This window comes from Trachemys scripta, chromosome 13 (genome assembly GCF_013100865.1).
Source record: "Trachemys scripta elegans isolate TJP31775 chromosome 13, CAS_Tse_1.0, whole genome shotgun sequence".
NCBI classification, from domain to species: Eukaryota; Metazoa; Chordata; order Testudines; family Emydidae; genus Trachemys; species Trachemys scripta.
The window spans coordinates 25,648,902-25,676,263 of NC_048310.1; the positions used below are offsets into that span (position 1 = coordinate 25,648,902).

At 39.9% G+C, this 27,362-nt stretch overlaps 1 protein-coding gene across 1 annotated transcript; it reads right to left on the reverse strand.

Moving 5' to 3' along the window:
- Positions 1-6,972: 6,972 nt before the first annotated feature.
- On the reverse strand, positions 6,973-23,010 carry C13H16orf87 (chromosome 13 C16orf87 homolog). The gene is made up of 4 exons (XM_034788711.1): positions 22,778-23,010; positions 13,784-13,880; positions 11,441-11,623; positions 6,973-7,504 (listed from the first exon to the last, which is right to left on the reverse strand). Exons 1-4 carry the CDS (start codon positions 22,841-22,843, stop codon positions 7,386-7,388), a joined length of 465 nt encoding a protein of 154 aa, XP_034644602.1. The 5' UTR covers positions 22,844-23,010; the 3' UTR covers positions 6,973-7,385.
- Between the last annotated feature and the right edge of the window lie 4,352 nt (positions 23,011-27,362).

The window sequence follows — 27,362 nt, forward strand, 5'->3', positions numbered from 1 at the left end:
TGAGACAAAAAAAGTTAAAAGTAGTGAAAAATAAATTGAATATACAAAATTCCAGATTTAATCATTTACAGAGTGATTGGTCATTTAGCTAAAGACATTTGTTAGTTTGCAATATATTATTTAAGATGACTGTGTCAAAACATGAGAAGGGTGTGATCTAATGGTTTGAACATAGGACTGGAAGACAAAATCTTAATCTAAATTCTTGACAAAATTGCTGTGTGGCCTTGGGCAAATCACTTAATCTCTGTACCCGTTTCCCCATTTCTAAAGTTGTGCTATCTACTTCAGAGGGATGCCCTAAGGATTAATTTGAATTCTGTAAAGTATTTTGCCTATGAAAAGTACTAAGTACTATTTTCATCCTTTCTGTGAAATAAATACAAGTGCATACATAAACAAGCTGTTGACTTAAAAATCAGTCTCTGAGAGATGCTCAGTGGAAATAGGAAAGTTCTTAAATTAGTGCTGTCACCATTAACCTGTCCTGAAGATGGATTTATTTTGAAAGCTATGATTTAAATTCCAGATCATTGCTGATTGGTTGCCCAATACTACTCTCCACTCAACTGTTGGTGAAGTGAAGACTGAACATTTACTTAGTTAATTGTATATAGATAAGAAACAAAACAGTCCAAAAAGGCAAAGTGTCTTAGATTTCAAACAGAACATTTAAAAGTCTGGAAAGATGATTCTTTATTTACTTTGCTTACTGATTACGATCAAAACCATTGACATCAAGTTAAGAATGGATATTACTATACTATAACCCAAAAATTAGCAGGTGTCAAACTAACGTATGTAAAATAACATCAGTGATTAAAAGGCCTCATACAATCTCACTCAGAAAATGCCTTTGTATCAAAATAATTTAAATCTAAGGAAGAGGTAGGTGCAAGTATAGGCAAAGCAAATAGAGTATTTCCTGCTTTCTGCCCCAACTATAAGTGTATTCTAAGTATCTTTTGAAGTAGCAGTAGAAAAATCAGTCACACTCTTTAAAAGAGTCAAATCAACTAATTACATGATCTGGAAAAAATGTGGGAAAACAAAGAAACAAATTTCTTGCAAGCCTGAGAAGCTCAGACATCAGCCAAATGACTTGCCCTCAGTCCAATGATATAACCACATGAACAGATAAAAAAAATGGGATAAAGGGTGTGAACTTCTGCTTTCATAATATACCCCAAAGGGCCCACATCATCTGTTTCTTAATAATTTTATTCATTACAATGTAACAAAAACACATCAGAAGTAATCACAGAATGACAGCATCAGTAAACAATTCTGGAGTTCTTAGACATTCAAATGATTTTCCAGAATGAAAAAATATTGCATATGAAATACAACTCTAAATAAGCTTTTATGCCAAGCTATTCAAACAGATTATTGACTTAACTGTCCTAGATGTGGTGAGATTTCATGAGCAAATTCACAATGCATAATTTAACAGACTAACTTCCTCCACTTTGTAATTAAACAGTTTTCTTTTTAATTTCTTAATTATGAATAGTTTTGTGAGCATCTTATATACACTACATGTACTGTCCATTAGTCTGTCTGGTCAGGTAAATTACATGGCATTGCTACGGCTTTCTGATTAGATGAGTATATAACCATTGATGGCATGAACACACACAAATAAATAAATAAATATTTTCCATGAGTATGTGTTGGAGGAACAGTAAGACTGAGACTCTTGTTAAACTCTTTAATATTTTCTCTTGTGCACATATGCTCTTTTAATATATCCTCTTGAGCTATTTGTATGAATGATTCCTTTATTTTAAGATTTTGAAAATTTTCATTTTGGTTTTGAAGGACATTTGAAGCTATTTTCTGTTGTTCGTATGTGTCAGAAATCCTTAAAGCATGACCTAAACTTAGCTTTTCACTTTATAAAATAAAAAATTGAAAAACTGACATATGCCACAAATCAAAGCCTTAAAAGTTTCAGCTTTGGCCTATTAAATTCTCAAGAATCCTCAGTAAGGTTAGTTAGTATAGGTATCATCCCCAGCTGCAAATACAAGTGAAAGTATGTGCACTTACACTCAAACCTGATGGAGGCATAGATTTGTCCATCTTTCATGCATCATTGGCATCTAACAGAGTAGTGAGTAATCCAATAAGAACTGCAAGAATGCATGCACTGCTCCTTCTCATTCCAAGAGACTACAAAATCTTACCTATCAGAATTTGTGGTGTCCATTCACTGGCAACAGTAAGGTGAGACATAACCGTGCATGTCTGTCAGATTGCACAGATCATTTCAAGTCTGTCCATGTACTACCAAATGTAAGAAGAGTTTAAATGAATGTAGAATGCCAGCTGTTTAATTTCAGCTGATTTCGTAAATCTACAACACTAATTAGCATTAACTTTGTATGATCTGGAAAATAAACATGACCTCCCTTGAATTATACTCTGGAATTGGGAAATGAGCAAGGAACATTGCCATGTACTGGACAGACTGACACAAGTCTAACCTCCATGATTATCTGTAAATTGGTGGGCCAAGTCACCAGCCAGGTAAGTGAAACAACACTCCAAAGCCTTTGCTCGGGGCTTTATTAATTTAGAAACAGATTTAAAAAAATAAAACAAAGCAACTAAACAACAGTCTCACTGCCTTTTAGGGTACTGTCATAGGGCTTGCCTCCAGGGCTTCACAGTTCTTTCAGTTTTCCATCCAGGACTTCCAAGCCATCCCAAATGGAGACTTCCAGCTCCTCCCAGCCAGCTCCTGCTTCTTCAAGGTGTCCTCCTCTCAGACCTTCTACTGGCAGATGTAGAGCCCTCATTAACCTTGTTCTTTTTTTGTCCCTGAATCTCTCATAAGAGGCAGGAAGCCTTGTGTGTTTATCTGTAAGGCACATGGCTAGGAAAAGGTGGGTGAGGTAATATCTTTTATTGGACCAATTTCTGTTGGTGAGAGAGACAAGCCTTCGAGCTACACAAAGCTCTTCCGAAGACGTGAAGACTCTGTGTAAACAAAAAACAAACAAACTTATATTGGACTAACTTCTGTTGGTGAGACAGATATTACCTCACCCACCTTGTGTCTCAACTATCCCTGGGACTAATACAGCTACAACTACACTGCATACGTGAGTAGGAAAAGGTATGTGACCAGCAACTGTAGGTCCCAGTTTTAAAGGGTCCAAGAGGGTCACTGGAATCCAGGCACATGTGAATCACAACCTAGGGTCCTGCTATATCTGATATGGAAGTCAGAAGGCAAGATTAATCCTGTAGAATTACACACTTTGTTACGTAACTTAATGTACGGGGGTGGAAGGGAGGCATATTTTACCTACTAATGGGCTTGATTCCTTTTACAATACTAATATCTTTCCAAAGATTCTCTACAGGTTCTCTCCAAAGATACTAACAAAACAACTGTACAGCTGTAGGGTATCTAGGGGATAGATTGCACTCCCATTCAAATCAATGGAAAGATCCCAAAAGACTTCAATGGGAGCTAAATAAGGTCCTATGGCAAGTTGGAGATCCTGTGCAGTTGCCATAGTTAGCTTTAGGACCCAGGCATTGGCACCCCCAACCTTGCAAAAAACACAGGATTATTACTGATGACAAGTAATCAAGACCTCCATTTCACATATCATCTGAAAAGAACAGCCTATGTCAGAGACAATCCCATTCTCAAGATGCTGCTAAGGCAACAAATGCCAGATGAATGATTCAGTCCTCGAGATTTCTTTTTTACTCAGCAAAGTAATGTAGCAATATATCAGGCAGTATTAAATGAGTGAATACTTTTATCTTAATTGCCCTGAATCAACTGAAAGGATAATTTCCTTTTCTGGTTTACATGCTGCTATTTATAACTGTAAAAGATAAAACAAAGCTCGGAGGAAAATTTTAGACTCCTAGATTAATCCTGAGAATTCTGAATCCTCCAGAACCTTATTGTTTCTCTAATTATTTTAGAAGACAATTGTGACCTAACACTTCCATTTACTTTCATCTAAAAGAAAGTTATTTTTTTATATGAAGATGGGAGCTAAAATATCCAGAATTGAAGAATTCAAGAAATACAAATCTGGTTATTAAGTATTTTCAGGCAATTCAGAGGGAGGGCCTAGAATTGAAATAAGAGGTGTACAAAAGACAGAGTTACATCTGAAAATACACACTGTAGTCGTGCGTCTCAGAAAGTAAATGTTTTCCATTGAAGTCAATTATTTTAAACAGGCACAGCTACATTTAAAAGACATTGCACTCAACTCCCCCCCCCCCCCCTCCCCCCCCCCCCCCCCCCATCATTTAGCAGTCATTAGCTTTAGGTTACTGCTTTGATGATTAGTACATGGATGCTGCAGTACATTTATTTAGATTTCAATGCACTTTAAAGTGCATTCATTTACAATGATTTGCTTCAGCTACCAACCTTAGCAGTAGTCATATCATATGGAATTCCACCCAGCTAGTCTGTCTCTCCTTACTACTTGCCATCTGTGACCATACATCGATTTGAAAAGCAGAAAACCTATATGTTTAAGTGAAAAAAATTGTCTTGTTTGTGATTCCTGTATAGATCAGCAGGTTAAATGCTTTTATCCACACCTTTCTTTAAAAGGACACATCATTTTATAATAAACAGTTTAAAATTGAAGTAATTTTCCCTATGTTTTACTTTTCCAATTGACAAAATTTCCATTTCCTCTCCTCCTTGTGGTTCAATGAAACGGATATTAACATACCTTTTTCCTTTTAATCGTGTACCAGTATTGAAAATATCAGCAGGGTTTGGGAATCTTGTGTGTTAGTAAATCTTTACTCCACTCTATTGGCTAGCTCTGCAGCAAGGCCTCATTAGCTATTCTTCACCATAAAAGAATAATGGAATCTTTTTAAAAAGCATTTTGGTAAGACTTTCTCCGAGACTATCAATATTTAGGGAGGTCTAACCTGAGATCTAAGATACTTGACTGTATACCTTGAAATAGCCTCATCTTGACTAACACTGAGTGAAAGGTGCAAAAAAATGTGAAGTGTCATTTAATGTTTCACAAAGACTACCATAGCTAGGAGAGAGTCAATTTAGTAGCTATGTTACTCCTGGGGGAATTTTGCACCAAAAATTAAAAATTCTGCACACAGTATTTTCAAATTCTGCAAAATTCTGCATATTTTATTTGTTAACACAATGTAATCACACCAGTTTCAATTATTTTTGGTCATTTATTTCAAAATACCTGTCAGCAAATATGTCTGTAACAACACAGACAACAAAAAAGATTCAGGAAATGTTTTTTGATAAAGATTCCTTACTGGGCATATTTATACAGAACTCTGAGTAATAATTCATTTAAAACTACAATACAGAACCGTATTTCCCGCACCCCTCAGAAGCAGTGCAAAGGCTTGGGGGAGTCAGGGGTAATGGAGGAGATGAGGGAAAGGGAAGTAATTGCTGGGAAGGAGCCCAGGTTTGAACTTGGAGGGTTGTTGAGTATGGGTGGGAACAGTATGGAACAGCTTTTGAGGGGGGAAGGGACAGAAACAGGGGGGGGGGGGATTGTTAGGGAGCTTCCCCCATGCAGACCCTGGCTGACCCCTAGCCTCTCCCATTCAGTCAGGCACAGCTGCCCCTGTCCCCCTTCACCCCCCCCATGTGTCCTTGCACCTCCTGTCTGCGTGTCCCTCCACTCCCACTCAGACATCCACTCCCCCCATCCCCATGTGGCCCTGCACCCCCCCCATGGGTTTTTGTGCCCCCATTCAACCCCCCCACACACTCTATGTGGCCCTGCATCCCTGCCCCATCACCATTATCTGTAGTAACTTAGAGCCCTCCCCATCTAGTGTCCATCACCAGCCATTGGAGATATTTGCTGCTAACAGTCGCAGATCAGCTACACGCATTGTAGGCAGCCTTATCATCCCATCTCCTCCCATAAACTTATCAAGTGCAGTCTTGAAGCCAGTTAGGTTTTTGCCCCCACTACTTCCCTTGGAAGGCTCTTCCAGAACTTCACTCCTCTGACAGTTTGAAACCTTCGTCTAACTTGAAGCCTAAACTTATTGATAGCTAATTTATATCTATTTGTTCTTGTGTCAACACTGGCACTTGACAAGTTTCTACAGATTTATATTGATCAACATTCAGAAGTGAATGTTGCTGCTAGAAACTGAACACTCAAATGACTGACTACAAAAATATAATTTCAACTCTGATAACAGGTACCAGTTTAAGATAACAGAGTGACTCTGTTCATTCTAGTACGCAGTGTTGTTGTAGCCTTGTTGGTCCCAGGATATTAGAGACACAAGGTGGGTGAGGTAATATCTTTTGTTGGTCCAATAGAAAATAATCTCACCTACCTTGTCTCTTATTTCTAGAAATACAAACTAAAGAGAATCTAATGGTTTGCCTGCACCGTAGAATACCTGTGTTCTCTCCTTAGCAATAACAAGAAAAGGGAAAGGGTGGGAAAGATCCTTACAATGCCACTGAAACAGAGGAGGACCAGTGGGCCATAGCCTTCCCACTTTTTGAAAGTGGACAGGCCTGGCTACCTTTCCCCCACGGCAGACCCTGCCCACTTCCCTTCCTCTTCCCCCCCGGAGGCCTCAACCCCTGATCAGGCCAGCAGCTGGTGGAGCCTGGCTGGGATGACTGGGCAGTTGTGGGAGCCACATAGACCCTCCACCTGCTTGCGGTACGAGGGGGCTGAGAGCAATCCCCGGCCCATGTCCCAGTCTCTGTACTAAGGAGAGTTCATATGGAACATGAGTCACCACGCAAGGTGATCCTGAGAAAGGAACCGCTTTGCTTCTATGCTTAACCCCATTAAATCTATAAAATGGGCAACCAGAATGACTGATCAAAATAACTGTCCAGAACCATCTTCAAAATGAGTAACAATTCTTAAATTAAAAGGAAAATAAGATCACAACACCTTAAATAAGTCCTGTTACAAATGTACTTAATTTCCAATTCAATAAAATATCAGAATATCAATTTATTAAAAGGTTAAGATGAACTATACATATGTAAACTGTAATATAGTTGAAAAATCTGAAATATATTTAGTTTTAAAAAGAAAATCATTCTTTCGGAAAGTATTTAAAATATTGCATTTCTGGGCAGTAAATCTAACGAAGTGCTCTGGAAATGGTGCATTCTCTCTGTGCATTCATCAAGCATTAGACTCCAAGGCATAAAGAACTAAAACGTTGCTTCTTGCTGATGTGTAGATACACAAAAATCTGTGAGCTCCAAAACAGCAGAACAGTTTTAACAGGGAAAAGCAATGGTCCTGGTTTATGAAGACAATATGCCTCCCGGGAGTCCATGACACCTTGGAAATATGCTAGCCAAACTGCATACATTTAAGTCAGATTGTGCTGATGAGTTAGAGAATAAGTCTTTGATTGATAATTTTTCTGTTTATTTCCGCCAAGGCCACTGAAAACACGAAAGCCTTTTCATCTGAAAGGTTAGCATACATGTCAACTTCTTTTTCTTGTTTCTCTGTAGAAGAAGAAGAAAAGACACTATGAAACAAAAGCTTTTCTCCAGCTCCTGTATCAGAAGTTTGTATACAAGTTACACAGATATTAAATTATTATAATATGGGACAACATATTAGTATTGAAAAGTGGTATTAAAGACAAGCAGCTCCCGTCAGGGAAAAGAAGTCACTGAATCAACAGTCTGAAAATATGACAAATGCCTAGTCTTCAGTGACAAGAAAAGATGACTCAGCCTAACATCATATGAATGATTCCAAACACCCAAATGAGAGAGTACTTAATGCTGCCTAATACATCTTCCTCCAGGGGAAAGACAACTCTCTACATGTTACATTTAAATAGCACCTTTCATGACAGGACAAACAATGTATTACAAAACGAAGGTTTCAACACCAGTAAGAAGCAGGATAGTCCTTTCCTTGTAGTATAGGTAGAAGAGTGAGATGCTGAAAAGTTAGGTAAATTGTCCAGGATCACTGAGCAGATTAGGAGTTTCAGACTTCCAGTACTTCAGGAACACTAGCCTTTTCCTGACATGAGACATGTTAATACTCCAGGGAGCCTGCTTCACGAAAACTTATGCCCATGTAAATTTGTTAGTCTCTAAGGCGCCACAAGTACTCCTCGTTCTTTTTGCTGAGACGGACTAACATGGCTACCACTGTGAAACAGAATAAAATGTATTTGAAGTTCTCCCTTTTCACCACGAACAGTCACTTGGAATTCAAATGACTAAAAAATTAATTTCACAAAATTACTGTCATTTAACGGTCTTAACCAAGCGAACATATTTTCTAAGATGTTTTCAAATGAATAGCTGTTCCCATGGAAATAGTTTTGAAGAACTTATTGAAAAACATTTCTAGACGATCCTACTATGAAGCAGAATCAATCATCAATGCAGAACTTGTAAGCTGTACCCATTCTTACTGCAGTTTCATCCTTCTCAGCAATAACTATTGCACATTTTATAGCTGGTTGACCTTTTCCTACATGCTATGCATAGCCTCTGATTTAGAAAAACAATTTAATATCCTATTAAAACCTTCCTCATCTGAAGACAGTCTGACTCAGTTCTCTAGTATTCACACTTGAGACTTCTCTACAGGCACGCACAACTATTTTTGTAAAACACCAGAAACGAGAAGAAATCTTTTGCTGCCAAAATAGAAAATTACACACAGCAATATTTCAGCACACCAAAATAAAGAGAACTATCCTAGCTAATAGTTATCTTATAGTGAAGGATCAAAACTGTGTAAGGCCTAGAACACCACCTCAGCAGCAATCAGAAAAGATTTTTTAAATGCTGAAGAAATACATATCAATGAAACAGCAACACCCTCCCTTTGCGGGGTCTAGCAATGTGTTCTCTTCAAACACAAGAACCATTTCTAGAACCAAAATTCCAGTGAATTTTGGATGAGGAATAAAAATAAAAATAAAAAAAACACACCACGCAACCCACCAGTGAAATCACTATGAAAAAGCAGTTCTTTTGTTTTTACAATGAAGACAAAATATCTAAGTCTGAAAAAACCTAAAAGGGCCTATTGCATAATATGGACTAATGTCCATTCTCCCCCAGAAACTCGGATACAAGGTTTCGAAGTTACAAAAGCACAGAAAAACAGACCAGCATGGTAAGCTTCCAAAAGCTTTTTACACTCAAGTAATTTTAAATGAAAGTTCTGGATGTTCTAAAAGAGCAAATTTTCCCTTACATATTTCTTCCCCAAATCCTCATATTTGTACGCCACGCTTCAGGATGAAGTTTTTATGGCCCAATTGAAATCCTCTAAAAATAAAAGGTAAATGAAATGCCAACAGGCTCTTGGTACCAGCAGTTCCAAGCAGGGCCGGCTTTAGCAAGAGCGGGGCCTGATTCCTGGCAAGCCCCGTCCCCAGGAATCAGGCTGGGGTTGCGGGGCTTGGGTCTGGGCTGGAGCCGCTGGGTCCGGGTCTGCTCGGCCGGGGCCCGAGCTGAGCCGGGCCGGAGCCACAGCCGCGGGGCCAGGCCGGCGTGCTCAGCTGGAACAGGGGCCGGTGCCGGCCGGGGGTGCTCGGCTGGCGCCGGGCTGGAACCACGGGGCCGGGGCGACGCGCTCAGCCGGAATTGGGGCTGGCGCCCCGTGGCCCGAGCCGACCCAGCCCGGAGCCACTCGGGCCAGGGGTGCTTGGCCAGAGCTGCGGGGCCGGGCCAGTGAGCTCGGCCAGAACCGGGGCCGGCGCCGAGCCAGAGCCAGAGCCGCCGGGGCTGGAGGTGCTCAACCGGAGCCGGACTGGGCCATGCCTCCCCAGATACCTCCTCGCGCCCCTCCCCCGCCCCAGTTTACCTGCTGCCACCTGCCCCTGCTTGTTTTCAGACTTCCCGTGAACATCTGATTTGTGGGAAGCAGGGGAGGGGGCGGAGCAGGGGGCGGAGCATTCAGGGGAAGGGAGAAGGGGGAAGTGAGCTAGGGGCGGGGTGGACAGCTGCGGGGCCCTCTTAGGCGCAGGGCCCGATTCAGCGGAATTGGCTGAATCGGCCTAAAGCCAGCCCCGGTTCCAAGAGGCACAGCCACAAAGCTGCACAGTAAAGGCCTGGGATCTACTTAGAGATGTGCATATTTGATGCCTTACAGTGTTGTTAAGCACAGAGACCAGGACAGATCCAACACAAGATAAATTGAGAGTGGGTTTTTAAAAGTTGCATAAGTTACTTAGGAACATTAATTTCATTAAAAGATAACAGGACTTGTATTCCCAAGTGACCACTTTTGAAAACCCCCACCCTCTATTATTACTACTACCAGAAGTATGATATAAGACAGGTCATAATAGTTTGTCAAGAAGCTCTTGCTATTTCTGTCCGATTTTGTCCAATTGCTCCTTAGCCATCCTGACTGTATTAATTATTTTCTTTGACAATTAAGCAGAGCAGCCTAGTTTGTCACTGCAGCGTATAAGGAGTTGGCATGTGTTTTCCTCAAAAACTCAAGAAATACTATAAAATCGTTAACACCAATTCCTTTGGCACCCTCATTTGGAGCACCCTTATCTTGTCTGAAGTACCATGTGAACCAAGAGCATCTGAAGAGAACTAGCTGTGAGATGTTCCAACACACACTCAGTATTAAGGAGAGTGTGAATCTCTGACATAACCTAGTATCCTACTTCTAGCAGTGACTTACACTAGCTGCTTCAGAGAAAAATGAATCAATGTGGTCAACTGTGTAAAGGTTCATTATGGAGACAGTAAGAAGAAGGAAATCCTCTGATCCCTGCAGACAATCTGCTTATGCCTAGAAGCCTATGAATGACCACTGGATCTTATCAGAAGCAGATGTTTGCAACAGTTCTTGCTTCTCTGAAGGAAATGAGTTGCCTGCCCATACATAACGTTACCCAAGTGTTGGTCTCGATAGTAAAACTAACAGTCACTACAGCATGAAACATTTTTTCTTCCTTCTCATAGACCTTAAGGTCACAGGGGACCATCACGATCATCTAGTTTGACCTCCTGCATATTGCAGCAGGCCACAGAACCTCACCCACCCACTCGTGTAATAGATCCCCAGCCTCAATTGAGTTACTCAAGTCATCATTTAAAGATTTCAAGTCACAGAGACTCCACTATTGAACTAAGGCTATGTCTACACAGCACTGTTGTAAGGTGGGCAGTGTAGCTACTATTTGTTGCCAGGAGAGAGCTCTCCAGGAGACAAAATAAAACAACCCCAAGAGAGAGGCGGTAGCTTCATAACCAGGAGAGTGTCTCCCGCTGCCGAAGCACTGTCCACATCAGAGCTTTTAGTCGTTAAAACTTTTGTCATTCAGGGTGTTTTTTTCATACCTCTGAGCGACAGAAGTTTTGAGTTAATGACAGCACACCATTAAAAAAAAACCCAAAACAAAAATAACTTTCCCCAAATAGGTTTTCTAATTCTCATACCTCTTTCTTCCTCATGCTTTTTGGCTGAGGCACTCTTAGGTCTTCCTCGTCCCCGTCTGCTATGATCTGAATGGCTGTTAGATCTGGACCTTTTTCTGTTTTCTAAGTCTTTATTTACTGCAGAATTTATCTTCTCTCGCTTAACTCTCTCTGTTCGTCTCCTTTTGGCCTCACTCTTGTTTTCTGTATAAATGAATAAAGAGAACATTTTAGGGTTGCTTTCATTTCTTTGTAGTTATTCAGTCTCAGCTCTTTCCCCACTCCACCTCTTTCCTTAGATCTCTTAACAAGAGTGATTAGTTCCTGCACAGTAGTCACCTCTCAAGCAGTTCACAACACTCGACTGCATCTGCACAACATCCTCTGAGCTGAGCTGAGCAAATTGTTTCGGGCAAAGGCACAGACATACCCCATTTTTTTTTATCACAAAGATCAAGTCTTAATTATGATGACATTTATGTAGCATTTTTGCAACAAATAAGGAGCATCTATTAGCAACACAGTGCATAGGAAATGCTTAGTTCTTAAGTCAGTGAAACTAACTGCCCGGATCAGTTTTCAAATGTTCCTGATGTATCACTTCTGATGTGCTGAAAGTCACTGCTCTCATTCCAGGTGTTCCCAAATACTATTAAGAAATGGATAAAGAGGCAAACACTAAATCTTCATTTTTTGTTTTGCCATCACTCCTGAAACCATTCTCATATTATACAATTCAGCATAAGACACCAATTCAACTGTACACTCAGTATTTACTACAGCAGCACCCAGAGGCTCCAACTACCATCAGGTCCCATTGTGTTCGGGGCTGTAAAGAGACAGGCTGTGGCTACACTTCCGAGCTTACAGCAGCGCTGCTAGTGCAGACGCTTTAAGTGGATGGGAGAGAGCTGTCCTGTCAATTTAATTACTCCAGCCCCGGTGGTGGTGGTGCTAGTAACTATGTTGGCGGGAGAAGCTCTCCCATTGACATAGTCTTGTGCACACCAGGGCTTAGGTCAGTGTAACTTACGTCACTCGGGGGAGGAGGGGTGGCTTATTCACACCTCTTAGTGACAGAACTTATACCGACTTAAGCTGTAGTGTGTTCACAGCCTTAGTCAAGCTGCCTTCACACTTTTCACATGCTAGTTTTGGGGAAAAGCTTCCAAATTTTGCACCCGAGAGTTTTTGGTATTTATCTGTTGGTCCTCATTCTACTACTTTCCTTTTGTCTCACCTCCCAATTTACTGTAGACTAGACATATGCCACAGCTAGATGGCAGGATATAGCTTGTGAATATATTAGACAGGAGAGCCAGATGTATTCACTTTCACACTGGAATTACACAAGAGCCTTGCATAATCATAATAAAGCCTTTAATGCATCTAACTGGGTTGGTAACTAGTTTCATTTATCAACCATTAGCTAAAGAATAGAAAAAACACCAATCACACCTTCCAAAACAAGTTCCACAGTCATTCGCCCACTGCCTCCAGCTTGCAACAATCAACATGTCTGACATCACTTTATATTTTCCTAAAGTTGACAACTTGAACATTTTCTCTTCAGATTAAATTAATTATTCTGATCCTGTAAATCTTGTACGTGAAGAACTTCTACAATTCTAAACCAGATTATTTTGGGATCTTCCCTGAAGGGGATTTGTTCTGACTAAGGTTCTATTAGTAGTAGGCAAACCATTAATAAAGAACATAAGGGAGAACATGAATCATGCTAGAAAGCATCCAACTTATTCCTTTGCATATACATCAGCAGAAAGCCTTGAATTTGAGAAAATACATTTTTTTATTTTACTGCATACTTTAAAAAGAACGTCTTAAGTAGCTTTTATTTTAAGTTCTTCCAAAATACCATTTGTTATACAAAGCGTTAAATGACATTCTGCTATTTCAGGATTGAGTTAATAAATTTAATACAGCTCATTAAAAATAAAAAAAAAATAAAAAGAAGAAGGAAAATAGGAATTTACTTTTGAATAAAACAAGTTTCAGTCACAAAGTGCTATGAAATCTGGCTTCTCTAGACATTTATCTTCTAAGTAGGATTAACAGAAAGCTTTCTGTAGGGAATTATATTTGCATGGTGAATAAGTAAGCAGCTAAAAGATAAACAATGAATAAAATGTCACTACCACCCAAGTAAGGCTGCAAAAACACCACCTTTTGTCTTTCACAGTTTGTGAAAGATTAACTTACATTCAAAGTCTGCCTTGCCCCAGTGTAAAGGAAAGAAGAACTGACAAAAGTCCAAGTTTATAACACAGGAGACCTCACATGCTCTTCATTTTTTTTTTCCCAAAGCAGAAATATGAAAGGGAAAAGCCCCTCAGTAAGATTTACCTGCAGTGGGTGGTGATTTCTCAGCACGTTTGGCATGCAAGAGCTTTCGACTAATAAATATGTAGCCACAAGGGCACGATTTGCATGCAACAGGAACCTGAAAGAAAGTGGGGAAAATAAGATTTTGAAATATCACAAGAGTTCCTCTGTTAAGAAAAAAATCCCAAATACAAGGCACATGTGACCTCCAAGATATTCTTCACATTTTGTTTATACCCCAAACAATATTCCACGTTATTGTGCAGTTCATAAAGTTTCATAACAGGGTGGATTTGATTTAAATCACTAGTTAGGAAGATTCGATTTAATCATGGATTTCTACATAAAAGTGCATTCTTGTTGGTTGCTATAACCTTAATACATATTCTTCACAACTAAGAGATGGATGTAGGTTTCATTTTTAAAATGTACACATTATACATTTTTAAAGTGATTTATTTTGAAAACTTTTCAGATTAGTTTTACAGCAATATCAGAAAATGAATGATTGTTTGGTTATTTCATTTACCAAAGGTAACTGAAGCAGATATTTATGAAGTCATTGGGAGGTGAACTATCTCCAATTCAACAGGTTAATCATTAATATTTGGAGGATTTTCTTGCAATGCTGTATTAGGAGGCGAACATACCAGACAGACTTTTCAAGTGTTATGTATTCTGGATTTTTTCTTCAACAGCAAACATAATATTTTAACAAAACAAGCATATGAATTTTTTATTTTGTTAAACATTCAAGTTTTTTTTAAATCAGATTAGTTTTTGTTAAAATTGTTTTTAACTAAAATAGTTAAATGAAATAAAAAAAAAAAATCGATTGTCAGCCAGGTCAACATGAGGAACTTAAAATATTGGCAAAAAGAACAGGAGTACTTGTGGCACCTTAGAGACTAACAAATTTATTAGAGCATAAGCTTTCGTGGACTTCAGCCCACTTCTTCGGATGCATACTCTGAAACCTTAAAATATTGGCTTCTGCAGCTAACTCAGACCTCTGAAACCTTCATTTTCCTGTTTGTTCATAATCTGGAAAAGAAAAACAAGTTTCCTGCTTTTCCGGTCCCAAACGATTTCTCAATTAGGAATGAATTAGTCCAAAGGAAGAAAATATTCTTTCTACACCGGCAGAAGAAGCTACTGCTGTTTAAAGTGAGATTATCACTTCAACAGTCTCTGAATCCAAATGCTAAAGTGACTTCCACCAGTTCACTGGTGTGACTTTCTTTAAAACATCATCATCAAATATATATTTCTCAAATGGTTCTTATTCCCAAACTGGGTCTCTTTTACAGCCTGCTGTAAAACCATTATAGGTTCTCCCTTCTAGTGAGAGAATGGTATGGGAGATCTCAAATCATATGAAGGCTACACTCAGAAATACCTCAAGACTTTTGGAATATGCTGCTCAAACAGTTTCACTTTTGTTTCTACTGCCTGTCCCTCCCTTCTCACATTTATCTCTAGACTTCTTCTCCTTGTCCAGAGCTATTCCGCCCCCAACAATCTTCTATTCATTGAACTTTTTGAAACTTCGCACTTTTAGAGAGAGGTAAGGGATTGACTCTGTGTACACAACTTTGCAGAGACACAATAGGGTTGAAGTCTATTATTTCTCACCTCTATATTATTTATTTCAAAACATTTTTTCTGTTAACAAGCATGTTATCTCTGGAGACACAAATCCATAGTTTGAGAACTGTAAAACTAAGCATCTTTCTTGGTATCTTCTAGACCAGTGGTTCCCAAACTGGGGTTCGAGAACCCCTGGGGGTTCACAAAATGTTACAGGGGTTCTCGGGAAAAATTTCCCTAATGGCGGACAGAGCTGTCCCTAGGGATCCTGGGCAGCACGGGGCCAGCAGCCCAGAGCCCCTGGAATTCCAAGAGCTAAGAGGATCAAAGTAAGCATATCTATCACACTGAGGAAATTTAAACTTCAAGACTCCTTATAAGAAATAGAAAGGGAGGTGGATATTTTTTGCTGCTTTTAAAATTAAATAGGCAGCTAGTATTGTTTTTAAAATTATTATGACGAACAAGTTTAAGCTTTGTTGTAACATGCGCGTCGTTTGTCTGGACTGCTCAAGACCTGAATGCTTGTGTAGGAGGAACTCTGAGTTGGCGTCTTAAATACCTTCATGCTGTTTCACATCTGATACTCCTTGATGAAAGATAGGAGCCTTGTCTTGTAACAGGCTTATTCAAAGTGATAGAAGCTATGAAAGTGAGATCTTGGAAGAGTGTTGCCATTTTCATAATGTAATAAAAGTACTGTAATGATAAATAAGAACATAAGAATGGCCCTATTGGGTCAGACCAAGGGTCCATCTAGCCCAGTATCCTGTCTTCCAACAGTGGCTAGTGCCTCGTGCCTCAGAGGGAATGAACAGAACAGGTAATCATCAAGTGATCCATCCCCTTTCGCTCATTCCCAGCTTCTGGCAAACAGAGGCCAGGGATACTTAATAATAAATAGTGTGTAATAAGCATGTCATAAAAACAAATTTTGTATTTCCAAGATCACTGCTTTTATAATTTATACTCAGGTAAACGAGAAAATCCCTGGAGAATACTCATTTTTAGGAGGAAGTTCGCAAGACTTGACATTTTAGTGATGGGGTTCACAAGTTGTTAAAGTTTGGGAACCACTGTTCTAGACTGAGCACTGAGTCCCATTGGGTAGACAGAAAGAGTAACCTAAATAATCTATACAAAAGCCCCTGGAGCCCCATAAAATTGGGTCCCTAATCCATAAACTATTGGAACTCATTTACAAAACTTTTCTTAAGCATTACATGAATATATTGTCTCATACTATAGAATTAGAATTTATAATCCCTATTTCATGATGAGATATCTTTGAGCTATAATGTATCTTAATTAAAACTATTTTAGATAGGTTTTTTCCCCTCAAAAAGCATTTTATCAAAAAATCCGATTTAAATAAAAAAATCGTTGATTTTTATCCACCCATTTCATAATAAGTTTAGGCGTTATAAACACGATTGCAGTGGAACTAAGCTCCAAGAATCCTCATCCAATTAATCCTTCAGCCCAGATATTTACTAGCAATAAGTTTAAAAATGTGAAAGGTGCAGGGTACTTAATGGAAGCACACTTCAGGCTGTCATAGCTGTTTTGTATTAGTGCTCTGCATCCAAACTCCAGACACTTAGAGAGAAGGGAATATTGTTGAGTGATGCCAACTAAAAGCAGATTGGTAAATTCTAAAGGATACCCAGCACTACCCCATCTGGCTGAATACTTGCAATATTAGGTTTCAGAGTAACAGCCGTGTTAGTCTGTATCCGCAAAAAGAAGAACACGAGTACTTGTGGCACCTTAGAGACTAACAAATTTATTAGAGCATAAGCTTTCGTGGACTACAGCCCACTTCTTCGGATGCATCCGAAGAAGGGGGCTGTAGTCCACGAAAGCTTATGCTCTAATAAATTTGTTAGTCTCTAAGGTGCCACAAGTACTCCTNTGGTTTCCTTTGCTGTACTCTTGGGCATCATCATTCTCATGTAATTTAGACTTAGCAATTGAGCACTTCTGTTTATACCTCACACTCTGAGCAGGAGAAACCCCATATGAAATTTTAAAAAATGTAAATTCAAAGTGTTCAAAAATACCATCCTTCTAGAGACAACTGAGCCTATACTATTTCACCAACCCAAAAAATAATTCTCAAAACTTGCTTTCACCAAGTCTTTGATACTATGATATACACGGCTATAATTGTTGTTTTGCACATGTAACCAAGTTTTGAGAAGGCAGAATCAGATGGCTATTGAAAATTTGAATTTTTTTCTATTGTTTCTATCTGTTATACTTCCAAAGAGTGGTAAAATGGACAACTTGAAACCCAAACAATTTCAGAAGAGTTAAGTAGTTTCAGTTGCTGCTTCTACCACCAATACCTCTGCCAATTTTTGTAAATTTCCAATCATTTTTACAAAAATGTCTCTCCCAAATTATTGCATAAAAGACACACACAAACAAAAGGAAGCTGATTACACAAGAGATCTACTGATCATATTGAAAATGCTGCCAAATATAGAAATTATTTTTTAAATTTTATGCAATTGTTCAATTATAGTAATCTTAAGTGTCACAATTAAGAGAAATAGGCAAAAAAATTCAGAGCAAGTGTGATTTTTAGACTGATGATTTAATTTTAATGGTAAGACTTTTTGTACACAAGGTTTGGTCCCCCCCAAATTTGACTAACCTACCAGAGACTGTGTTTGCATTTAATAAGCTGATGGTATTGCAGCACAGTTGTCAGACAAAGAATCAAAATAATACATTTCTTTTTAGATATAGCTGAATGATTGATATCTGAAGTTATAGTTAAGGCAGCACAAGATTTCCGTTCTACTCTGCTTTTGATCACTCCAATCTCTCTGATATTCACCTTTTCAGACTTAGTCTCTGCCTAAAAGACTATTTTTTGGGGAGGTGGGGGGAGGAGAGCTTAAAGGGAAAATGATACTAGGCGATTTTGAATACAAGTACAGGTTGAATTTTTACATAGTTGCTTTTCAGAGAAATGCTGGGCTCCAACATCTTTGAAAGAAAAGTGCGAAATACGGGTTAAAATGTTGTGAATGCTTACTAATACGTAGTGAAGCTATCCCACAATAATAGTCAGATTTTGCAGGACCATACCCTACCTACTATTCTAAGCCAAATTTTCATTTAATTCATTTGCACAACAACTATTAAAAATTAATCTGTTCTTTGTTTCATCCTATTAACACCATTTGCCTTGGGCTCCTTGATTTACTCCACTATATGGGTTTTACTTTGTTTTAACACCACATATGGTGAGTGGTTCTAAGTGAGCTCTTACACTTAAGGTGTATGCAGTCAATATACTAAATCGCCTCAAGAGTTTGAATTTAACTATTTCCATGAAAGTTCCACACACACACTACTGGCAGCACAGAATTCTGGGAATGTTCCTCAATACCCCTGTTCTGAGGCCTGGTCTATACTACCCGCCTGAATCGGCGGGTAGAAATCGACCTCTCGGGGATCGATTTATCGCGTCCCGTCGGGACGCGACAATCGATCCCCGAATCGGCGCTCTAACTCCACCAGCGGAGGTGGTAGTAAGCGCCGCCGACAAAAAGCGGCAGAAGTCGATTTTGCCGCCGTCCTCACAACGGGGTAAGTCGGCTGTAATACGTCGAATTCAGCTACGCTATTCACGTAGCTGAATTTGCGTATCTTAAATCGACTCCCCGCTGTAGTGTAGATGTACCCTGAGAGTAATTGAAAACTAGCAGCACAGCCTGACTGCCCACCAACACCCCAACATGAGAACTTCCTCTATGGAAGGACTGACAGATAGCCGTGGGTGACTATTCTGGGGAATATATAACCTAGCAACTTACATATAAAGCTGTGGGTTCAATTAGTGCTAAGGCAAGAATTTAATTTCTTCTACTGTGTGCCAAGATTTGGCACAAGGGTTCCGGGGCATTGAGAAACAATCAGGCCACACTAGCAGCCTTTGGGCTGGGACAGAATTACATATGCATGTAATTCCATGCTAGCAGCAGGAAGGGCCTAGCACGGAAATTCTATTCAGACACATGCATACCATTTACTTTAGGCTGAAAGAGCAGAATGAAATTAGATTAGCAGCACTTTTTTAAAAACAAAACAAATTACTTACTTGCTCTTATAGCATCATAAGCCCCCAACAATATTAGATTGCAAGAAGGTCCTACACTGAAATACCTTTATTCATTTTAATTTCTTCTTTTATCACCCAGGATGAGAACTGAGCATGTTACTTGCTTCTTCCAGAAACAAAATTTAATGACAAGTTGAACATGTCAGCATTTGCAAGCAATGCTCATATTAAAATTTTTTTTATTAAAGCTAATGTTAAACTTACATAATACACAGGTTAAGGAAATGGTGTCTGTACCTCTGGATGTAGTGCTTAAATTAGTACAAAATCTGGTTTAAAAATCAGAAAATAAATACAGTATATAATCAGCAGTAACCCAAATTTAGGTGAATACATTTAACGATAGAGTTTAGATATTAGACTCCAAATATTCAGGTATATCACTCATGAAAAGTTATACAGAGTTGGCTGTAGAAAGCAAATATAGGAATCAGTGTAGATTGTCCCTCAGTAATTGAGCATTTAGCATAGGTTGTCCTTTAGTAGATATAATCCATCAGAGAAGTATTTCAGTTGAGAGGCGATATCGCCTCTCATGACTCATAGAATCATAGGACTGGAAGGGACCTGAAAACTTTTATCTCAGTCTTCTCTTCTCCAGACTAAACAAGCCCAATTTTTTCAATCTTCTTTCATAGGTCATGTTTTCTAAACCTTTAATCATTTGTGTTGCTCTTCTCTGGACTTTCTCCAATTTGTCCACATCTTTCCTGAAATGTGGCACCCAGAACTGGACACAATACTTTAGCTGAGGCCTAATCAGCATGGAGTAGAGCAGAAGAATTACTTCTCGTGTCTTGCTTACAAAACTTCTGCTAATACATCCCAGAATTATCACTTTTTTTTTTTGCAACAGTGTTACACTGTTGACTCATATTTGGCTTGTGGTCCACTATGGCCCCCAGATCCCTTTCCAAAGCACCCCTTCCTAGGCAGTCATTTCCCATTTTATATGTGTGCAACTGATTGTTCCTTCCTAAATGGAGTACTTGCATTTATCCTTATTGAATTTCATCCTATTTACTTCAGACCATTTCTCCAGTTTGTCCAGATCATTTTGAATTTTAATTCTATCCTCCAAAACACTTACAGCCCCTCCCATCTTGGTATCGTCCGCAAACTTTGTAACTATGCTTTCTATGCCATTATCTAAATCGTTGATGAAGATACTGAACAGAACCAGACCTGATCCCTGTGGGACCCCACTTGTTATGCCCTTCCAGCATGACTTTGACCCACTGATAACTATTCTCTGGGAACGGTTTTCCAACCAGTTTTGCACCCACCTTATAGTAGCTCCATCTAGGCTGCATTTCCCTAGTTTGTTTACGAGATGGTCATGAGAGACAGTATCAAAAGCTTTACTAAAGTCAAGATATAAATATGAAAGCATATCCCCAAAAGCCTAGCCTTCCAAACAAGTCTTGAGGATGAACAGAAATGCCTTTAAGCTAACATAAGTCTATTGAAAGTAGAAGCCAGTCATGAGTAAGCAAATCAACAGTTAAAAGAAAAAATTTAAATTATTTTTCTTTATGAAAATAACTATCAAACAAGACACTGTCTGATAATACAAGCCTAAAAATTAAATTTGTTAGAGTTTTATAGGATCTAGTATGAAATAAAATAATATTTTCTAATAATGTTTCTAATTTAAACATTCTCTTGTAGAGCTGTACCATTGTCCCAGTATATTAGGAAAGAGTGAAACTGACTAGTCATTTTCATTGTTCAAAATTAGTGCTATGTAAATGGTAAATAGCATAAATAAGGACAAGTTAGTTTGAAATAAAATGGTAATAATCCAATTTTATCATTTTTGCTATGTAATTTTTAATGTTGTTGCAATACAGTTCATCCACGGGGCAATACACCAGTAACAGTTGATCAACCTGTGTAGCAGTAGCTTACAAAACTCCCTAAAGATTTGAGTCACGCTACACTAGAAGTCCTTTTGATTAAGGTCTCAAGCTGATAAACTGCAGCAAAGGGAGAGAAAACTACTGAATCAGTATTACACATTTGAGAGTACAGTATTAATCATCCAAGGGCAAAGTTGTATTTGTACAGTTAAGATATTAGTAACTTTTAAACAATTTATTAAGTATAAATAATTCTATATTCTTCACAAAAGTCTTCTGCATAATACAACTCTATAATGCTAATAAATATTTCAAAACATTCAGATGGGATTCCACATAAAGACTAGAAAGGCAACGGCCATATTGCACTTAAACACTGGCTAAGAATTAAGCACCGTTTAAAAGTGACTTTATTTTAAACTCAGGAAGCTAGCTCATCTTTTTCACAACTGAATGCATCTGGGCCACAGAGAAACTTCCTGAATTAACCTTGCAAAGGTTCAACATCTAGTCAAGGTCGTAACTCAGAAAGTTAAGAGATAACTACTCTAGCTATCAAGAACTGGAGAGTGGACAGAAGCAACAGGGAGCATTTAAAAACATTATGTTCAGTAAGGAAGTCCTTGTTGTGGAACACATCACACAAAGCGACCAGTCTTAAGGCGAGTGGAAGCAGCCTGTGGAAAAAGGCTGTGACCTTCTGAACCCAGTCCAACTAGGTAAGAGGTCAGTCAGGATAAGTGCATTGAACATGCCTCTGCCATGCAAGGAGAGGGCAAAACAGACTTTCAAAGGGATTAATGAATGATGATGAATTATGAGATTAGAAGCAATTACTGAATAAATAAGACTTTCGTTAAGAAAGGTGAACCAGGTTCTTGTGGTAACAGAATCCCTTTTCCCACCACCTAAGCTACACTGTGTTACTAAGTTGTTCATGCTGAGTGACTTGCACCTCCTCAAAAAAACAGAATCCCATTTTGTAAGTGGATGCAAAGTGCAAAAAAAAAAAAAAAAAAAAAAAAAAAAAAAAGTTCTGGGTTATTTTAAAAATTCCTGTTCCCCAACCTCACTCTCTCCCCCAGCTCTCCTCAGAGCCACTTTTCTCAGCTCCCAGAGCACAACACGCCAGATAAATAGAAAAGTAATAGCATGCCCCTTCCCAAAACAACCTTGCAAACCCTAAAGTGCTATAGTTATAAACGCATCTGTTCTGAAGGGTGTTTTATTAAATAATGGAGGCGAGCAGGGATTGCAAAAGTGAAACTCCTTTCCCCTACCAACCCCTGGCCTGAGAGACATGCAGGATGTTGCAGAGCTTTGGGGGTAAGGAAAGGAGCACTGCGCGGGCTTCTCCCTTACGGGGGGGGGCTGAACGGGGGCTTCTCCCCAGGGGGGCTGCCCCTTGCCCAGCGGCAGTCTCACCTGCTGGTCGCACTCCGGGCAGGACTTGGTGGCCATCTTCACTTTCTTGGCCCTACTCGAGGACATGCTCCTTGCTGCTGCTGGGGGAGAGCGGCCACCCCGCCCCCGATGGAACGCGGGGCTGGCCGGCCGGCCGGCGCGGCGCAGCGCGCGCCACACACCTCACGCGGCCGCCCGGGCAAGTACACTCTCGCACGCGCGACCTTAGGACCCGGCTCGCGCCCGCGCCCACTGCCGCGAACTCTCGGCCCCAAGCGCTCCCGCGTCACTCTCCTCCCTGCCGTCAACAAGCCCCACCCCCTACGACCGCAGCTGCCGGGCGGGATTTAACGAGCCAGCGCCCGGCCAAGGGATTGGCCCAGGCCCGGCCGACTGTCTCAGGCAAGCGAGCTAATTGGGAGCGGGCCCAGCGGCGCGCGACTCTTACTCTGAGGGAAAGCTAAGCTGGGGGTAGCGGGTGGGGGCACGGAACCGGCCCGGGGCAGTGGGTTCCGATCCAGCCCATTCCCAGGCCCCAGTGGGCAGGGTGCTGGAGCCTGGCCGCCGCTCCCGTGAAGGGGAGCAGGGCAGACACTTAGCCGCCCGGAGGGTGACCAGACAGCAAATGTGAAAAATCGGGGGGGTAATAGGAGCCTATATAAGAAAAAGACCCAAAAATCGGAACTGTCCCTATAAAATTGGGACATCTGGTCACCCTAGCCACCTGTCCAGTTCTCTCAGTGCCCGTGGCTTCCAGACGCTGCCCCCTGCTAACTGTCGCCCAGCTAGAGGACCCCAGGGGATCTGGGAGGCTGTGTGGGTGTAACCCACACAGGGAACAGAAACTCTCCAGACAGACGCCTCTCCTGGCGCTGCTGGCCCCAAAGTCACTAGGCTGCTACATGACCAGCATAAAGCCAACGGGATAGGACAGAGCGCTGGGGCTGAGGGTTGTAGGCAAAGAGGAGAAATTCAGTGCTGACAAACAGCAGCGCCTGTAACCAGGGAGAACAAAGAAATTGCGTACTTGCAACACCCATTGCACTGCAGCAAGTTTAATCTTATCTCACTAGTACTGTTGCGAAATTCCTTTTTTATGTAGCCCGGCCAGCTCCTGTAGTTGCTTCAGGGAAAGTGTGGAATTGGGAGTAGGAAAAGTGGGTCTCCAAGAAGATTATTTTCTGAAGTGGTTGAAACTAGAAAAACATTTTGAAAATCACTGCCCTGTTCGTTTTTATAAAACTCTCAGTGCTAAGGGTTATCTCCCCCTGATCCTTCAATCTCGATCTTACAAGTAACATGTTATTCAAGTATCATAAGGATAAATGGACACAAGTCAGATATTACAAATGGCAATATACAAAAACCTGTAAGAGAACACTTCAACCTTCCTGGCCACACAATAGCAGATTTTAAGGTAGCCATCCTACAGCAAAAAAACTTCAGGACCAGACTTCAAAGAGAAACTGCTGAGCTTCAGTTCATTTGCAAATTTGACACCATCAGCTCAGGATTAAACAAAGACTGAATGGCTAGCCAACTACAAAAGCAGTTTCTCCTCCCTTGGTGTTCACACCTCAACTGCTAAAAGAGGGCCTCACCCTCCCTAATTGAACTAACCTCGTTATCTCCAGACTGATTCTTGCCTGCATATTTATACCTGCCTCTAGAAATTTCCATTACATGCGTCTGACGAAGTGGGTATTCACCCACGAAAGCTTATGCTCCAATACATCTCAGCCTAGACAAATCCACACAAGCGGTCCACTTCCTAGACACTACTGTGCTAATAAGCGATGGTCACATAAACACCACCCTATACCGGAAACCTACTGACCGCTATACTTACCTACATGCCTCCAGCTTCCATCCAGGACACACCACACGATCCATTGTCTACAGCCAAGCTCTACGATACAACTGCATTTGCTCCAATCCCTCAGACAGAAACAAACACCTACAAGATCTCTATCAAGCATTCTTAAAACTACAATACCCACCTACTGAACTGAAAAAGCAGATTGACAGAGCCAGAAGAGTACCCAGAAGTCACCTACTACAGGACAGGCCCAACAAAGAAAATAACAGAACGCCACTAGCCATCACCTTCAGCCCCAACTAAAACCTCACCAGCGTGTCATCAAAGATCTACAACCTATCCTGAAAGATAATCCCCTCACTCTCACAGATCTTGGGAGACAGACCAGTCCTCACTTACAGACAGCCCCCCAACCTGAAGCAAATACTCACCAGCAACCGCACACCATACAACATAAACACTAACCCAGGAACCTATCCTTGTAACAAAGCCCGATGCCAACTGTGTCCACATATCTATTCAAGTGACACCATCATAGGACCTAACCACAACAGTCACGCTATCAGGGGCTTGTTCACCTGCACATCTACCAACGTAATATATGCCAGCAATGCCCCTCTGCCATATACATTGGCCAAACTGGACAGTCTCTATGCAAAAGAATAAATGGACACAAATCTGACATCAGGAATCATAACATTAAAAAACCATTGGGAGAACACTTCAGCCTCTCTAACCACACAGTGACAGACTTGAAGGTCGCAATTTTGCAACAAAAAAATTTCCAAAACAGACTCCAAAGAGAGACTGCTGAACTTGAATTAATATGCAAATTAGATACAATTAACTTAGGTCTAAACAGAGACTGGGAATGGTTGGGTCATTACACTAATTGAATCTATTTCCCCATGTTAAGTATCCTCACACCTTCTATGGCTCATCTCAATTATCAATTCAAAAGGTTTTTTTCTCCTGCTGATGATAGCTCATCTCAATTAATTGGCCTCTTACAGTTGGTATGGCTACTTCCACCTTTTCATGTTCTCTGTATGTATAAATATCTTCTTTTTGTGTGTTCCATTCTATGCAGCCGAAGAAGTGGGCTGTAGCACACGAAAGCTTATGCTCAAATAAATTTGTTAGTCTCTAAGGTGCCACAAGTACTCCTGTTCTTTTTGCGGATACAGACTAACACGGCTGCTACTCTGAAACCTCCAATACATCTGTTAGTCTATAAGGTGCCACAGGACTCTTCGTTGCATGTTATTCAAGGATGGTCACTTTATGCATCTTCCTTTCCCAGTTGACTGTCCCATAACTATTAGTAGCAATCATAAAATGAGGGAAATTAAAAGACAAGCTTACTCTTATTTCAAGTCTTTTAAAGCATGGGCTAAGTATGAATAACAAGAACTGGGGTAATAAAACAGGAGTGGAATTACATACTGTACACATCTCACTGAATTAAACTATCTTTTATATACAACCAAAACATTTTTTAAGATTTTAAAACAGAGACTATAAAAGTCCTTTGCATCCAGAAATCCAGAGCAAGAAAACTTTGGGGGTGAGAAGTGAATGTTTATTTTGCTCTGTTCTGTTTTAGTTTGATGTTTGTTTATTTATGGGTGCCTAGTGCTTCAACCTCAGTCATGCACATACATGCTATTATACACTTGCAAATTCAAAATAGTTTATTTGAATCCACTTCAGTCTTTTTTCTAAATATTGTGCCTGGTATCTGTAGCAAAAAAAATCAGTACATTTATTATTATTTGTTTTACTATGATTGTCCGGTAGATTGTTTTTATTATATTAGTATTTTTGAGGGGGGAAATATAGGGAATAAGTGTTTATATACCATAATAGAAATGTATTGCTGACCAAATTTCTTTTTGAATAAGCTTTCTGAAACAATTTGACAACGTCATTTAAATGTTAATTTCATGTTTGAAAACTAGGTCAAGAAATAGCTCTGAGTCTGAAACTTGAATTGTAAAGGGCATTTCTCCCCTAAAAAAATGTTTATAGAGGAGTTCAACCTCTGGAGAGAAAAAGGAGGGTGATAGTGACAATACTGACAACTTTAACTATAGCCTTGGATGACTTCTCTATATATTGTAAAGGGTGTAATGAAAAAAGAGGAGGGAAAGTCTCTATGGAAAATTCACTTTGAAGATTATTGTTTAAGACAAACTGAAGTAGAGCTGCCAACAGTATTATAGAGCTGTACAAGGACTGCAATGCTTCCGTATGGGTGGCAATCCATGTATTGTAAGGCTGGCTCTGCACACAATGCAACACAGGAAATTTGGAGTTACATCTCTATTTTGGACTTTAATTCACTTGGTGTTGTCTAGATATTGAAGAAAATCTTAGGATAAAGGTGATCTTACTAAGAATCTTATCTGTGCTTTTCCTTCAGGCAGAGAAACATTGGGGCACATTGGAGGATACACTTTTTAAAAGCGGATTTTTTATTGTTATTGCTAGTTTATTGCTCAGTTAAAGTAATACACTGATGAGCTGGCTTGATGCAGTCGTTTAGTTCCCAGTGGAAAGGAATCAATACAGGGAGTGAGGTATTTAATCATTTACCAGGACAGCACAGGTTGTTTTTTCCACTGACTAGATTAAAAAGACACTGTTCTTTCTTCATTTCTGCTAAGTGACAGACTTAAGATGGTTGTGCTTACTTTTTAAGGCAGACTGTGAAAATGTACTATATGTCCTATGAAAAGCTACACAGAATACAAGACATATAATACTCACTCGCATAAGCAGTTT

Excerpts from the sequence above, each read along its gene's own strand:
- C13H16orf87 (XM_034788711.1), bottom strand. The coding sequence starts at position 22,843 with ATGTCCTCGAGTAGGGCCAAGAAAGTGAAGATGGCCACCAAGTCCTGC. Across the intron at positions 11,624-13,783 it reads GAAATCACCACCCACTGCAG|AAAACAAGAGTGAGGCCAAA; the intron begins GTAAATCTTACT and ends TCATTTATACAG. Across the intron at positions 7,505-11,440 it reads AAAGCATGAGGAAGAAAGAG|AGAAACAAGAAAAAGAAGTT; the intron begins GTATGAGAATTA and ends CTTCTTCTACAG.